Here is a 17,544-nt window from a genome sequence, read left to right as displayed (position 1 = left end):
ATACTTAACCAGTGCAATAGGGCAAGGAGGAATAAAGGGAAGAGGGCTGAAGGGGATATAGATTGGGAAGGAAGAAATAAAATTGCTCTAGGTCACAGACATCATTATTATCTATGTAGAAAACCTCAGATAGTCTGCAGAAACATAATCCTTCAAATCCCTAGAATTAATAAGTTTAACAAAGTTACAGAATACAAAGTCAAAACAAAGTTATTTTTATTCTAATGCTGAATTTCCAATACTTTGGCCACTTGATGTGAAGAACTGACCCATTGGAAAATACCTTGATGCTGGGCAAGATTGAAGGCAGGAGGAGAAGGGGACGACAGAGGATGAGATGGTTGGATGGCATCACCGACTCAATGGACATGAGTTTGAGTAAGCTCCGGGAGTTGGTGATGGACAGGGAAGCCTGGTGTGCTGCAGTCCATGAGATTGTAGAGAGTTGGACGTGACTGAGTGGCTGAACTGAACTAATAATAAATAGTTAGGAATGCAGAAATTTAAAAATATATCCAATAGCTCCCAGAAATGTGAAATACAAATTTAGCAAAAATCCATATACAGAATCTTTAGTTAAAAACTACAAAAAAGCAATGAAAATAGAGGTCTAAATGGTGACATAATAGGATCATGGGATGCAAGATTGAATGTAGTAAAGATGTCATTCTTCCACAATTTATCTGTAGATTTAATGCATTTCCCATAATATTAGGTTGGTGCAAAAGTAATTGCAGGGTTTGCATTACTGAAGTTTGCTGTTTGATATTGGAATATATTCTGAATAAATGTGGTTATGTTATACATCATTTTAATGCACACTTCTCGCTTTATGGTTTTTTCCTAATGACTTATTACTTGCTGTTTGTTTTATATTTATTTTAGACTATGGAAATGATGTTAGGCAAAAAGCAAATTCAAGCGATTTTCTTGTTTGAGTTCAAAATGGGTCGTAAAGCAGGGAAGACAACTCACAACATCGATAATGCATTGGGCTTACCCGGTGACTCAGTGGTAAAGAATCTGCCTGTCAATACAGGAGATGCGGGACACTCGAGTTTGATCCCTGGGTCAGGAAGATCCCTTGGAGAAGGGAATGGCAACCCACTCCGTGATTCTTGCCTGGAGAATCCCATGGACAGAGGAGCCTGGCGGGCTACAGTCCATGAGGTCACAAAGAGTCAGACACAATTGAGAACTGAGCAGCAGCAGCAGCATCCTATCGAATAGTCAAAATGTAGTATTAGATCCATTGCATATCTGTGTGAAAAAAGAACATCCATCTAAATCACACAATTCCTATAAAAATTATGTCAAAATGGATCATATATCTAAATATTAATTTTTTTTTAAGAAAATAAACGAATTGTGACTTTGTTTGGGCAGAAGGCTCTCTGCACTTTGTGTCTTAAGAGTCTTTCATCGTGTGTGTCTGTCCAGTAGCTAATTGATGTGTGACCTCAGGGACATCCTTGATATGACTGACCCTTATTGATTGAGCACTCTGACAAAGACTCTGCTCTAACTCAGTCCCTACAACACCTCTGCAGAATAGGTACTATAGTCTTACTGTCTCACTTTTGAGATGAGGGAACAGAAGCACAGAAAGGTAATAAAAATTCCTCGAGAAAATCCCAAGAGCAGCGTAACAACAAATGGCCTGTTCTCTCTCTTCAGACCTGTGCTGTCATTAGGCACGACCACCACTCTGTTCTGACATTCTGATACTCCTCACCCTTCTTCAAAATGGAAATCGGTAATTTTTGTGACCCAGACCATCTACTTTTCCTTTCTTTTTCTTTTCCCTCTTGTGTGAGTTTTATTCACAGGCCCTCATCCAGGCCGGTGGTTTTTTTCTTTTGGAAGCTTAGTGTGATTTTTAACCCACCTAAATCTATTTAGCGCCATCTAGTGTCTGCATTGGGTTTTGCAGGAAGGAGCTCATTGGTTTTAGGGTGGGCTCTGGTGCAGGGAGATCTAGCTTGAAAGCTTTTGTGTCTGACAATATTCTGACAAACCAGCGTGATCAGAAACTTGAATTCCATTAGATGTGGACTTTCTGGTGACTTTCTTCCTCCAAAGTGGGAACTTAATAGAACCTTGAAGGGAAACAGATCATGGAGAGAAAACTTACAGAAATTCTCACTTTGACTCCCTTTCCGTAGTGATGCCCTGGTTTGCTGGGCTTTCTGCAATACCAGAGGCCCTGAGAAGTTAGTGGGGAGACTGTAGTTCCTGGCTTTTCAGCCTTGGGAAGCGGGAAGGGTCCCCCAAGGGATGCATCTTCCAGAGACTATAAACAGTCCTCATTGTCTCCCCCTGTGCCATTGATTTAGAAGATGCTAAAGTCTGTGTTAGTTGCTCAGTCATGTCCGAGTCTGAAACCCTATGGACTGTACCCCAACAGGCTCTTCTGTCCATGGAATTCTCCAGGCAAGAATACAGGAGTGGGTAGCCTATCCTTTTTCCAGGGGATCTTCCTGAGGCAGATTCTTTACATCTGAGCCACCAGGGAAGCCTAGCATCTGAATTTGCTTCTTCAACAGTGGAACTCGAATGGGAAAAGGACAGTGATGCAAACTCCTCTTCCCCAGAGGTTTGCCAGTTTGTTTTGGAAGGGAGAGGAAGAAAGAAAAAGAAAAGGGAAAAAATGGGGCAGGAAGTGCTGAATTCTCAGAACTCTTCCATGAAGTGGGAGCTTGATTTTACTGAAGGAGGGAGGGGTATGCTGAGAGGGGTAGGCTAGTAAAAAAAATTCTAAAAACCAGGAAAAGCACTTAACACTTTGCATTATACGGTTATTTAGTTCCTTCTTGTGTATCTGTTTGCTTTCCCATTAGAGAAGTAATAGGTACTTCTAATGAAAAACAAGGAAAACAAAAAAGTAGAAGAAAATATATCCAAAAAACATATATCCTGTCATAATGCTTAATATATCATGGGGTTTCCTTTCCTTCAATGCTTGAGGATCTTAGTATTTTATTGAATTATATAATGTTTCTCATTTTCTACTTTTTAACTATTTTTATCAGAAACAGCTCACAAGTTAGGACATAGCTTTGGTAAGCTACTCTGTATGCAGCGTTCTAGTGGATTTTATATATGTGGATGTGTGGATTTTAGTTGATGCTTTGATGTTATACATGACACTTTGGTGCATATCTTTGCTTCATCCTTTTTCCTCCCTTAGGGTTATTCTCTTAGGATAGATTGCTGAAATCACATTGGCTGAGCAGGAGCTTTGAGAGGACTTTCAGGCTCTGAGTAGAGACATAGGGAAGCCACCTGTCCTGGCTGGACTTGGACTTAGCCACTTGGTAGTGATGGAGCTTGGGAGCCCTTTTCAGAGCCTTAGTTTTTCCTCTGTCAGATGAAGGTAATAATACCTCCTATACAGCCTGGCTCTCATATTAATAACATATATACATCCCTGCCCCCCTCAGATCTTGGGACACGGTAGACACTAAATGGTAACTATTGAAACTATTTTTAAAACAATTACAGCACTAAATAGACATATTGCAGGACTTGTACAGTTTGCCCTGATGCCAGGAATGTGTGAAGTTAATTATTTAACCTCTGCAGCAGTTGATGACTAATCATTTCTTTCAAAAATGTCTTTGATAATTTAAGTAAGAATGCTACCTCACTACTGTTTTATTTTGCATTTTTATTACAGTAAGAATGAACAACTTTACTATTGTAAACTAGTTTGTCTTCCCTCTTGTCATTGTTCAGTCACTAAGTCGTGTCCAACTCTTTGCAACCCCGTGGACTGCAGCACGCCCTGCTTCCCTGTCCTTCACCATGTCCCAGAGTTTTCTCAAACTCATGTCCATTGAGTCGGTGATGCCATTCAACCATCTCATCCTCTGTCACCTCCTTCTCCTTTTGCCCTCAATTTTTCCTAGCATCAGGGTCTTTTCCGTGAGTTGGCTCTTCACATCAGGTGGCCAAAGTATTGGAGCATCAACTTCAGCATCAGTCCTTCCAATGAATTTTTAGGATTGACTGGTTTGATTTTGGCTTTTTTATATTGGTGTTGAGTATTTTCTTATCAACTTATAAAATAAATCATTTAAACCTTTATCATATTTGCTCTCATGTGTCCATTTATCTAGCATTATGTTTTTATATCAAAGTTTGATTTTCTTTGTGTATTATGTACTTTTTCTCATCAGGATAAGAATGTGGTTGTAATTGTGATCTCCTCATTATAAATTTTGTAGATGAATTTTTTTTGGCCTGTAATATTTCTTGCAAATAATGACAGTTTTATGTATTAATTTCTAACCATCCTATCTTTCATTATTATTATTCATGTCTTGTTATGTTTGCCTGAAACTCTCTAGCAAGGTATTAAATAATCATAGGATTAGTGGGCATCATTTTAAAATCACTTCTGATTTTAACAGGAGTATCTCTAATGTTTTGCCACCAAATAGGATATGAATCCGGTATTTCCAAAAATATACTGCTTATTGTGTCAAGAATATGTTCAATTAATTGCTTAAAAATTTGAGTTTTTACATATACAAGAACATACTTTTCCTCAGAATGATTATGTGATTTTGTTATTTATTAGATAAAATAATAATAAATTTTCTGACATAACACATATATTTGTATGCTTAGAATTAGTGTATACTCACATGTCGTGTTTTATTTACTGTTTTCAGTCAACACCATTTCATCTGAACTGCTTCCTACAACCTGCATATAAAGTTGTGTGTGTGTTAAGCATAAAAGAAAGAATATAGGAAAAATATATCAACATGTTAAGAATAATTCTAAATTATGAGATTATGAATTATTTTCATTTCACACCTCTTACTTTAAGTTTTCTAAAATGAGATATTCTACTATTACCAGGAAAAAAGTGTTGCCAAAAGTGTCAATGCCATGCCAATTAATTATGTCTTAAATAAGATTTAGGAGGTCAGATGTGATTCAATGAAGCCTATTTAGAGTATATAACCTTTGTTTATTGATTTTCTAGACATCAAATTATTTTGAAACTAAGGGAACTGAAAAAATGGAGTTAGTATTTGTTTAAAAAGTGTAATAATATTTTTTATGGATAATGACAATATGTGGTGACTGTATTCTCCTTAACTAAGAATTTATTTGGTATTGACAAATGTTTTCATGATATCTTGACATTTTAAAACCCCAAAATCCTTAGAAAGGATTACAAATAATACTTAAATACATATTTATCTCCTATCTAAGGATTCAAATAAACTTAGGATGGTTCCATAGCATCTGGGACAAGCCTGACCATAGGCTGGGGCACTGGACAGGTTGCTTTGAGAACCTCTCTCCGTAACCAGAGGCCACGACCCAGACACCGTCTCATCCATATCTGTGTCCTGTCTGGGACTTCACACAGATATAGAAACTGAAAACATGCATTTATACATCAAGGCACAGAGAAGCAACAGTCACTGGATTTGGTGCCTTAATTGCATCTTCCAGATGCCAGGAATAGCCTTTGTTTCTTGTGTAGTGGTCCACACTTTCTGCGGTGAGATTTCGCTAATTTCAGAGCTCAGGAATCAAACCAGAAGATCAAATCTTCAGATTTGATCATTAACATACAGTGTACTTAAAGTGTGAGAATCTCACTTGACATTATGATCACTGGAGATGTTATTTACTTGCTTCTTTCTCTCTTCTCCTCTTTAGCTTTGGGCCAGATTATGTTGTACGTGGATGGGATGAATGGAGTAATAAACCACAATGAAACCATTCAGTGGCTGTATACTCTCATTGGGTCAAAGGTAAGAGATTATGGTTGAACGTTTTATTTGGTTTGTATGTCATACACCTCTCTTTTTGTTGTGCTCTCTGGGATGGTTTTATAAAAAGAAGTCCTTATTTAGCTCCATGCCAGCCCTGTCAGAACACAAACAAGGACTATGATTTTATAGATTAAAAAAAAATATCCAAATTGCAAAGAACTTAATTTTTTATGCATTTTAGTTATTTTCTTTTAAGCTTTTTTTTTTTTTTTTTTTTAAAGTTTTTGGCTGCCCGTGCAGCATATGGGGTCTTAGTTCCCCAACCAGGGATAGAACCTGGCAGTGGAAGGGTCTTAACCACTGAAATAGCCCGGAAGCCCCTTCTCTTAATTGTTAATCAAATACTTTTGGCACCTTTGGTTTTTAACATTTAATTAAAACATTAGGCAATGGATAGAGCATTAATCTTGCCAGTGGTAAAGCCAATGTGTGCGTTCTCAGTCGTGTCTTGACTCTTTTTGACCTCATAGACTATAGCCCGCCAGGCTCCTCTGTTCATGGAATTTTCCAGGCATGAAGACTGGAGTGGGTTGACATTCATCTTACCTGCTGTATTTCATGTTTAATATGGTTAGTTACTTAAGTATATGTATGCTGTATATATGTATATGCATATTCCTGTATGTATAGATGAAAGAATCTGAGACTGCCTTTCAATTCTGCCGTCAATTATAAAAGTGACCAATGTTGACTCACAATTTACCCAGGCGCCATGGTAAGTGCTTTTCAGGCATTATTGCGTTTAATACACACGAGGCTACTCTAAGGTAAATAACGTCCCCATTTTGTAGTTGAGGAACTCGTGCTTGGTTATGAAGATCTCTCTAGTTTCCCCCACAGATCTTGGCCTGTGTCTGTCTGGCAGTGCCTTGGCTGTGAGTCCCCGCTTCCTGGGGCCACGGCCCCAGGGAGGAAGATCCGCCGTGACACTCGAGGGGTGCTGGAAGCTGAGGGAGCCTCTAGCGTCGCCCTCTCTAGATTCTCAGGTGGGGCCATGACGAACCTGGCTGGAGGCAGACTTGGAGGAAGTCAGAAGGGATCCCATCTTGAGCAGAAGCCAGTGAATCCAGGCTGGACTGTGGTCAGCCTGTGGCGTGAGGCATCATGGTGGACATCATGGTGATGAGAGTAGGCAGCAAGGTCCAGTGGGGAAGACGTCGGGGCGTGGGTGGGGAATTTCAACCTGACTTAGACATGTTGCAGAGTCTGCACAGCTTCCTGGGGGTCCCTGCAGAACCTGTGGTCATCCCAGGCTTCCCCATCCCTATGTTCCCTGCCACCCTCACTGTGGCGAGCCTGCTGAGGCCGGTGGGCACCAGCCCTGGGCTCTCGGCAGAGTCACAGTCCTTGGTGTGTGATACCCACTGGGTCCCAGGCCCTTGGTTGACCCTCAAATCTCTGCTCACTTTTCCTTTTCCAGTATTATTTTTAATAGAATCTCCTCTCCCACTTTATAATAGAAGCAGTTATGGTTTTTCTTAGAAGACTGAAAATCTTTTCTTCTCCTTCTCTTTTTTCTTCCTCCCCCTCTTCTCTTTAAACACCTGGCTCCATTTTCTTTGGAAAATGGATGTGCCTTTATTTACAAAGTGCTTTAGGTGACCTTACAAGCTGAGTGGCATGGCAGGCCTACTGGGTTGATTTCGCAGGGTGAGGGAAGATATGTATCTCATATCCTGCTTCAGTGTTGTCTGATTTTTTCTCCCTTCTGCTGAGTCTCCTTAACCTTCATGCTCATTTGGAAGCTGCTCCTTCCCCTGGGCTCTCTGCATGGTCTCGAGGACCCCAAAAGCTAGGGAGATGGGAGATTTTGCAATGAAAGCTCACTTTATTATGGTCATAATAAAATGCCAACAACCAACCCTATTTAGAAACAGGAATAAAACCTAGCAGCAACGCTTGTTACAGGAAAACTGACCACCTTTTAGCTCATCACCAGGAAGGAGTAGAGGAAGGGTAAGATCCTGGTGGGGGGAGTGTGAGGGGAAAAAAGGACAAGAAAGGCATGGAGAAGAAGAGAGAAGGGGAAAAGGATGAGAGGAGAGACCAGGACCAGGAAGAAAAAGAGAGGAGAAAAAGGAAATGGCTCCTAATGGAAGTGGCTCCGTCTGCTCAGTAGACGGGAGGAAGGCTCACAGCCTTCAGTGTTGCAGCAGCATCCTGTCGACTTTTCTTAGGCATCATTCTGCAAGGAAAATAAACACTGGGAAAGGAATATATGGGACATCTTTATTGATTTCCAAATAACATGGGGAAATCATGAAATTCAAAGCCCCCAGGAATGAGATGTTTCCCCTCTCCTTTCCCTGTGCAGCATACATGGTGTTTGGGACCCTGGGCATCTCTCTCAGGCAGGGCATTTGCCTCCCCCACCCAGGCACTCGGAGCATCGGCACTGATAGATCACTGCTGGATCCTTCTTCCATCTTTCATTTTCCCTACAATGGTCTCTAGCTCCTGTGTTCAATACCAGACCAGGCACTATGTGGAGAAGAAAATAGAGCCAAGACTCAGCCTAAGCCTTGGGGCTGTTGGTGTTGTTGGAAAGGGGACGGTGGGTGCTGCTCAGAGCCTGTGTCTACTCTGTAATGTCAGAGGAAGGTCTCAGCTGACCCTGCAAGGAGTGCTCAGTTTCAGACGACTGGCTGAAAGTCAACAGGGGCAGCAGCCCCCAAGTGCAGGTCTAATGAGATCACTTCTTTACAAAACCAGTATGGTAGCGTCAACACTCCCCCTCACCCCCATGCCTGGAGAATGAGATCTCTGCCAAGAACAGGTGAACCAACATCAAATCCTTAAGTTTTGAGAGAGAAGCCTCAGCCTCTCCTTTAACATACGGTTTGGGCGGTATGGCCACAGAGGTTTTCCTGATTCAAATTAAATTAAGAAATAAGGAAAGCCAGGGGTCCTAGGTTTTTCTTTTGACTAAGATTTCTCAGAACCTGAAGAACAGGAACCCTGAGGTCCTGTTGTTTGTGCCTTAAACAGGCACAGAGTTGATGTTGGAATCCTGGGTTAGAGAAACCTTGCCATCCTGTTCTCATAATTCTTCATTTTCCTTCCATGAAAGGCAACAAGATGTGTCTGCCAGCGGGCCGTTATGCAATATTTGCAGGTATTTGAGTCTCATAACCAGAGGAGGAAACGATCCATTTGCAGCCAAATAATTACGTTTTAAAAGAAAGAAAAAGTGTTTTCAATAATATGTTTCATTCTGTTTACAAAAATCCATCTTTAAACTTCCCAGTCAGAAGCAGATGCTAACCTCATGACTTTTCACAAATATGGATTTTTTTCCCTCTTCATATATCTGGAAGTCTCATTAACTGGGGTAAGGTGATTCAGCTTGTACAGTATAACCTTTCGTTATTATCATACAGAGAATCTGTTTTTCTTTATCTGTATGGATCGCCTTCTGGCCATGGGGGAGGCCCCAGTAGCCCATAACCTCCTTGTAGGTTTCATGACCTCCTGATATTGTCATGAAACCTGCCCTTTCTATGTTGCTGTCGCTGCATTTTTCTGTCAGCCCATTGCAGCTCATTCTTCCAGCTGTGTCCCAAATTGCTGGTCATAGATCTCCAGACTTACTTTGTGCTGTGTGGGGATGGCCCTGCATCCTGACTGCCACGTGGCACAGCTGCTAAACCTGAGTCAAGGGGAGCTCTGGCCACAAGGCCCTTGTCTCACACACACACACACACACACACACACACACACACACGTTCTTATACACCTTAGAGAGCCACGCTCCCCACTCCCACAACAAATACACACACACACACACACACACACACACACATTCTTATACACCTTAGAGAGCCATGCTCCCCACTCCCACAACAAATACACACACACACACAAACACACACATATACGCACACACTGGGGACGCTGCTCAAAGTTTCTTGTTAGGACAGTAAGATGGTGAGAAGTAACACTGGGTGTGTAAGATGGAGGTGGTGGGAGAAGAAATTGACAGGGATAGGGAGCTAGGGACCTAGCATGCTATCAAAGCCCTGAGGTAGTGAGACCTGGCTAAGAATTGCAGCAGAAACTGATGAAACTCTGGAGACATTTTGTAGAATAGCTTCCTAGGACTGGGTTTCTGCATGTAGAAAAACAGCATGAAGAATCAAAGTGAGGGTCATAGTTTTGAACCTGGGCAGCTAGGACTATGGCATTGCCTCCAGCAGAAGTAGGCGTGGTGGTGGTGGTGCTTAGTCGCTCAGTCATGTCTGACTGTGACCCCATGGACTGTAGCCTGCCAGGCTTCTCTGTCTATGGGATTTTCCTGGTAGGAATACTAGAGTAGATTTCCATTTTCTCCTCCAGGGGATCTTCCTGACCCAGGGATTGAACCTGAGTCTCCGTGTTGCAGGTGAATTCTTAACCATTGAGCAACAGGGCATTCCCCAAGCAGGAAGAGAAAATTCGGCAGTTGGGATTCAGTAGCTGGAAAGCTCTGACATACTGGGTAAGATGAAGGCCGTGTCCCTTAGGAGAGCTAAACAGGTGTATCCATGGTGCCAGGAAGTGCTGGCTGGTTGTAAAGTAGAGGAGGTTTCGTGAACCCTTTGGTCACGGTCATTGGCATGTCACTGCCAGTGTGATCTGCTCAGATGACCCACAGGTGGGTGAGATCTAAAGTGCTTTTTCATTTTTAATTTTTTTGGTTAATTGTTTTGAGATAATTGTATGTTCACATATAATTGTTAGAAATAATACCTAGAGATCCTGTGTAATCTTTACCCAGCTTTCTCCAAAGATAACATCCTGCAATACTGTACTACAGCATCGCAAATCAGGCAGTTGAGGGTTTGGTACAGTCAAGAGACAGAACGTGTCCATCACCAACAGGAGCCCAAATATCACTTGCCTCCTATTCCCACCCCAACCTAAATCTCTGGCAACCATTAACCTATTCTTCATTTCTATACTTTGGTGATTTCAATAAGGTTATATGGAAGGTAGGGGCCACAGCATGTAACCTTTAGGAGTTAGCTTTTTTTCACTCAGCATAATTATCTGGAGACTCACTGAAGTGCTTTTTGAGTAATGTAATATCAAATAGAATTCTAGCCTTGGAGAGATGGCAAAATCTTGTTCAAGATGTTCCTGACATTCACCAGCCACACTCCCGATACTTCAGCAGAGCAAGTGCCATTTCCCTCAAACTGCCTTTACTGGACACTGGAACTGTGGGAAAGCCTTACTTGTGGGGACCCACCTCTACCTCTCTGTCATTAACCAAATGCTTTGCACTGCTTTCTGGAATAACACACACTCACTTCCCCATGGAAATACTCTTAAAGTATTTAAAGACAGATACTATGCCATCTTGACTCATTGGAAAAGACCCTGATGCTGGGAAAGATTGAAAGCAGGGGGAGAAGGGGACGACAGAGGGTGAGATGGTGGGATGGCATCACCAACTCGATGGACATGAGTTTGAGTGAACTCTGGGAGTTGGTGATGGACAGGGAGGCCTGGCATGCTGCAGTCCATGGGGTTGCAAAGAGTCAGACACGACTGAGTGACTAAACTGAACTGATTATGCCATCCTGTCCAAGTTAAATTTGATGGTCTCCACAGACAGTCCTTGGGGATGTAGTTTGTAGTTCCTCATTGTGTGGGGTAGCAGTTTCTCTGTCCATCCAGTGCAAAGGATCTTACTTTGGTAAGATCCCAGAATACAGTGTCCCCCTTCTATAAATCCCATCTCTGCATTCAGCGGCAGCCCTGGGTGCTAGCTCCAATCAAACTAATAATTCACTAAACCTCCTAGGTTTTGTTTTGTTTTTCACTTATTTACATTTGCCAATTTCTTCCATTCTGCATCTCTGTGATTGTTTAACACCTAAATGTGGAGCTTTGATTTTTTTCCCATTAATTTCAGGCTAGAGTTCCAACCTCAAGATCATATTCACTCAGGAAAGGAAAGCTTTAGGCTTTAAATGCTTTTTACTTCCAGCATTTCCATTTGATTCTTATAGTTTCCCTTTGCTGAAATTTATCATCTGTTCATGCATGGTGTATACCTTTTCCATTAGTCTTTAACATTTTAATCATTGTGAATTTTATAGTTCCAATATTGAGCCAAATCTATTGATGGCTTTGTTTCTTGTTAGAAAGGGTGGGGAATTGGGACTTTTTTATACATCTTGTGATTTTTTGTTGAAAGCTTGGTATGTATGGGATAGTATAGGCTAACGTAGGTAGTATTTATGCCTATAAATGGGCACATCTCTAATACTAAGCTATTAGAGTAGAGAGGTTTTCAGTTTTCTCTCAAGGGGAGCAGGGCTTGGGTTTTGCTGTTGCTGTATTATCTTCCTTTACCACCCGTTTCCAAGTTCTTTTAAGTAATTGTGCTTGAGATGAGAACTGGCTTGCTAGAGAGTTTTTCTCAATGTTGCCTTTTCACTGTGAGCTTTAAACATTTTCTACACATCTGAGTCTCAGAGGGAGGTCAATCTCCATGCTCCTGCCTCTCTCCAAGTGGAACCTGCTGTGGCCTGGTGCTTCCAGAACTGAACTTTCTCTATTGCCTTGTTTCCAACATTGGTCTTTAGCAAGGTCATATGCCTAATATTAATTACACAGTCATTAGATGTTAGGTTTTTGAAATACTACAATAATACAGGAAAATAGTGTAGGAAAATTAGAAGGAAATGTACAAAGTTTAAAATCCTTATGTAATAGCACTTCAGGTGATTTTTACTTTATTTTTGTATTTCTGAAGTTTGGTATAAAGAGAATATATTACTCTTAGAATCATAAAAAAATCAGTAAAAATTTTAAAAGGTTATTTTTTAATATCAAGATTTCATACTACACCAATAAACTGGGTTTGAGGTGGGACTGTCTCAGTGGTCCTGTCCCTCCCTCAGTGGTAGGAGAACTCTAAAAGGTCTCTCCTGAGGGATGTGTTCTTGCCCCTGTCCCAGCAACACAAAGTCTTATTCTTTTCCCTTCTACTACACTACCTGTGCTTCTGGGGCAACAAGATTTGCTATCCTTCCCTGCAGCTTACGGCTTTTGTGTCATAGAGGAGAAGACTCGGGATGTGGTTTCCTGCCTGTCCAGGTAGTCTGTGGCTGCTCCCTTCCTCCTATGGGTTGTTTGCTGTTCTTGACCCTAGAGTGCAGGCTCAGGAGCTGTGGTATCTGGGCTCAGTTGCTTCATGGCATGTGGAATCTTCCCAGACCAGGGATCAAACCAGTGTCGCCTACATTTGCAGGCAGATTCTTAACCTCTTGACCAACCAAATTCCATGTTTTAATACAGGTTCAATTTGGGGCTTCCCCGATAGCTCAGTTGGTAAAGAATCCACTGCAATGCAGGAGACACTGGTTTGATTCCTGGGTCGGGAATAGCTACTGGAGAAGGGATAGGCTACCCATTCCAGTATTCTTAGACTTCCCTTGTGGCTCAGCTGGTAAAGAATCTGCCTGCAATGTGGGAGACCTGGATTTGATCCCTAGGTTGGGAACATCCTCTGGAGAAGGGAAAGGCTACCCAGTCCAGTATTCTGGCCTGGAGAATTCCATGAACTGTGTAGTCCGTGGGGTCGCAGAGAGTCGGACACGACTGAGTGACTTTCACTCACTCAGTCAAGTAATATTTGTGTCAGAGATATTATGGATACAAAGAGCCACTCTCCCCTTTATGGGTATTGCTCTTCTACTGGTTATTCGGCTCCATACACCCAGAAATCCCTGGAGGAGGAAATAGCAACTCACTCCAGCATCCTTGCCTGGAGAATCTCATGGACTGGAGTGCCTGGCATTCTACAGTCTATGGGGTCAGAAAGAGTCGGACACGACTGAGCAACTGAGCACGTAGGCACACACCCAGAAAACTAATTCTCACTGATTTTATCTCTTGGATACCCCCATAATCTAAGTGGAAGAAAAAGAAAAAAAAAGGAAATTTTACTAGTCATTGTTTGGGGGGAATTTACTAGTAGTTGACACCAGAGGTTGGAGTCACACCTTAAAGGAACCAGCACACTGAGGGGACCCCAAGATCCAGAATGGGTCCCCAGCCACAGGGCTGGAACAGCATTTTTTTTTTTTCATTCCACTCTGAGATGATTAGCTTCAGGGAGCTGATTTGTGGTAGGAACCACAACTCTCCAAAGGCTTATTGATAAACCAGAACTGCAGCTTACAAATTTACATAGTCAAGATCCCTTATGAATGTAAATGGGAGGAAACAGGAATGAAGTGGGACTCTGAACCTTCTTTCCTTTGGGGGCATGTGGCCAAGCACTTGCAGCTGTGTTCCCTCTTCTGGGAAATGGGTGGCTCTAATATGGAAGAACATCTGGAATGATGTAAAAGCTTCACTGTGGCTGATGTGCTGTTCCTTGGACAGAGATGTTCTAGGAGAGTTGGGTGAACAGGACGACTGAAAAAAACATAAGCTTCCAGGAGCCCGCTGGGAGCAGCCCTACCAGCTCAGGTCATCCTTTGCCAGCACTGCTGACCCCATCCCTGCAGCCTCTCTCTACCTGCCAGTACTCATCTGCCAGCCCTTCTCCGTCCACTTTAGGAGATGACAGCTGACCAGCACACTCAGGCTAACAGCACTTTCACATTCCTGAGCTTGGCAGTTGTTCATTGTCATGTTTCCAGGGCTGGTTATTTACATAAGAAAGTTATTCAGCTTTGATCAGTCACCTCAGACATGCACATGACACCACCCTTATGGCAGAAAGTGAAGAGGAACTAAAAAGCCTCTTGATGAAAGTGAAAGAGGACAGTGAAAAACTTGGCTTAAAGCTCAACATTCAGAAAACTAAGATCGTGGCATCCAGTCCCATCACTTCATGGGAAATAGATGGGGAAACAGTGGAAACAGTGGCTGACTTTATTTTTGGGGGGCTGCAAAATCACTGCGGATAGTGATTGCAACCATGAAATTAGAAGATGCTTACTCCTTGGAAGGAAAGTTATGACCAACCTAGAGAGCATATTAAAAAGCAGAGATATTACTTTGTCAACAAAGGTCCGTCTAGTCAAGGCTATGGTTTTTCCAGTGGTCATGTATGGATGTGAGAGTTGGACTATAAAGAAAGCTGAGCACCAAAGAATTGATGCTTTTGAACTGTGGTGCTGGAGAAGACTCTTGAGAGTCCCTTGGACTGCAAGGAGATCCAACCAGTCCATCCTAAAGGAGATCAGTCCTTGGTGTTCATTGGAAGGACTGATGCTAAAGCTGAAACTCCAATACTTTGGCCACCTGATACGAAGAGCTGACTCATTTGAAAAGACCCTGATGCTGGGAGGGATTGGGGGCAGGAAGAAAGGGGACGACAGAAGATGAGATGGCTGGATGGCATCACCGACTCGATGGACATGAGTTTGGGTGAACTCCGGGAGTTGGTGATGGACAGGGAGTCCTGGCGTGCTGCGATTCGTGGGGTCACAAACAGGCGGACATGACTGAGCGACTGAAATGGGCTGAACTGAACTGATTACTCAGAGAAGAATACCCACTCCAGTACTCTTGCCTGGAAGGTCCCACGAATGGAGGAACCTGGTGGCTACAGTGCATGAGGTCGCAAAGAGTAGGACACAACTGAGCGACTTCCCTTTCACTTTTCACTTTCCTGCATTGGAGAAGGAAATGGCAACCCACTAACCCACTCCAATGTTCTTGCCTGGAGAATCCCAAGGACAGAGGAGCCTGGTGGGCTGCTGTCTATGGGGTCGCACAGAGTTGGACACGACTAAAGTGACTTAGCAGCAGCAGCAGCAGAAGAGAAGAATATGTGTCCCATTTGCCTGTGGCTTATGTTTTTGCACCAGAGGGAAAGCTGGGGTACCCTATAGTATGGTAGAAATCAGATTAGCCTTGGTTTTCTTTGACTTCCTCTAGAAGTTAGCTGTGTGACCAGTCACAGAGTCTTCTGGACCAGGAGGTTTTGTATCTGAAGCTGGGGATAAGCACCACTCTGGTTGATTTCCCCCCTTCATTTTGAAGGTACTGTGGCAGTGTTCCCTAAGGCAGTGTTTTAGTGCATGGTTTTGGTAGTGCTTTCAGTTCAGTTCAGTCACTCAGTCGTGTCCGACTCTTTGTGACCCCATGAATCGCAGCACGCCAGGCCTCCCTGTCCATCACCAACTCCCAGAGTCCACCCAAACCCATGTCCATTTAGTTGGTGATGCCATCCAGCCATCTCATCCTCTGTCGTCCCCTTCTCCTCCTGCCCTCAATCCCTCCCAGCATCAGGGTTTTTTCAAATGAGTTAGCTCTTCGCATCAGGTGGCCACAGTATTGAGTTTCAGCTTCAACATCAGTCCTACCAATGAATACCCAAGACTGATCTCCTTTAGGATGGACTGGTTGGATCTCCTTGCAGTCCAAGGGACTCTCAAGAGTCTTCTCCAGCACCACAGTTCAAAAGCATCAATTCTTTGGTGCTCAGCTTTCTTTATAGTCCAACTCTCACATCCATACATGACCACTGGAAAAACCATAGCCTTGACTAGACGGACCTTTGTTGGCAGAGTAATATCTCTGCTTTTGAATATGCTCTCTAGGTTGGTCATAACTTTCCTTCCAAGGAGTAAGTGTCTTTTAATTTCATGGCTGCAATCACCATCTGCAGTGATTTTGGAGCCCCAAAAAATAAAGTCAGCCACTGTTTCCACTGTTTCTCCATCTATTTTCCATGAAGTGATGGGACTGGATGCCATGATCTTAGTTTTCTAAATGTTGAGCTTTAAGCCAAGTTTTTCACTGTCCTCTTTCACTTTCATCAAGAGGCTTTTTAGTTCCTCTTCACTTTCTGCCATAAGGGTGGCATCATCTGCATATCTGAGGTTATTGATATTGGGTGAAGTGCTTAGATAACAACAATGGATTTATGTTACCTGTTATCAGCTAACTCTTCATAGTTACACTGAGAAATGTATCCCAAAAGAAATTTAGCAAGTGGATGTTTTTTGGTCTTATTCACTTTTAGACATTATTCTTTACAGAAACCTCCAGGTAAGCCCCAGTACTTTATCTCAATAGAAGAACATGTTCTTTTACAGCATTATTTACTATTTTGACATTTATTTGAATTATTTTTGAATTTTTGTTTTTGTTGTTCAGTTGCTACATTGTGTCCACCTCTTTGCAACCCCACGGACTGTAGCATGCCAGGCTCCTCTGTCCTCCACTGTCTCCTGGAGCTTGCTCAAACTCATGTCCTTTGAGTTGGTGATGCCATCCAACCACCTCGACCTCTGCTGGTGCCTCCTGCTTTTGCTTTCCATCCTTCCCAGTATCAGGGTCTTTATTTTTGAATAGTCTTCTGTATTTGACATTCTGCAAGATTTTCTGACAGCAAGTAAGTAAAAGTTTGAGGGGTTCCCAGCCCCACAATTGGCTACTCCATTAATCACCAAGATGGTTCCCTTTCTGCAAATTGCATTGGATCATACATGGGTTGGCCATTAGGCCCTGAAGCCACAGCACATGGGTTTGATGTGAGTGGCTTCCTGTCCTGGCAGGTGTGCCAGCTTTGGGGTCTACACCTCTCCCCCACAGACACCTGAAAGCCTTGGCTCAGAAGTTTGGACTCAGGGAGAGTATTTTGGCCTATACTTTATTTCTGATAAGATCAACCTCATTCTTATGATGACAGCACAAAAGGGGAGAGATTTGAACCCCAAGATGTCTGAGGGCCCATTCTGAGCTTTTTGCTTAGAAATTCTGAGCTTGAGTATATGTCTTTGGA

The 17,544-nt window shown here is 42.6% G+C and overlaps 1 protein-coding gene across 12 annotated transcripts in view; it reads left to right on the top strand.

The window, feature by feature from the left end:
* FHOD3 (formin homology 2 domain containing 3) overlaps positions 1 to 17,544 on the top strand; it is a 522,587-nt gene that overhangs the window by 303,807 nt on the left and 201,236 nt on the right. For all 12 annotated transcript variants that reach the window (XM_019986698.2, XM_019986697.2, XM_070778524.1 and 9 more), the window contains exon 6: positions 5,689 to 5,783. In XM_019986698.2, the coding sequence (XP_019842257.2) occupies positions 5,689 to 5,783 (95 nt within the window). The remainder of the gene's footprint in view (positions 1 to 5,688; positions 5,784 to 17,544) is intronic.

The sequence above is a fragment of the Bos indicus genome, chromosome 24 (genome assembly GCF_029378745.1).
Source record: "Bos indicus isolate NIAB-ARS_2022 breed Sahiwal x Tharparkar chromosome 24, NIAB-ARS_B.indTharparkar_mat_pri_1.0, whole genome shotgun sequence".
NCBI classification, from domain to species: Eukaryota; Metazoa; Chordata; class Mammalia; order Artiodactyla; family Bovidae; genus Bos; species Bos indicus.
This window is presented reverse-complemented; position numbering and strand designations above follow the sequence as displayed.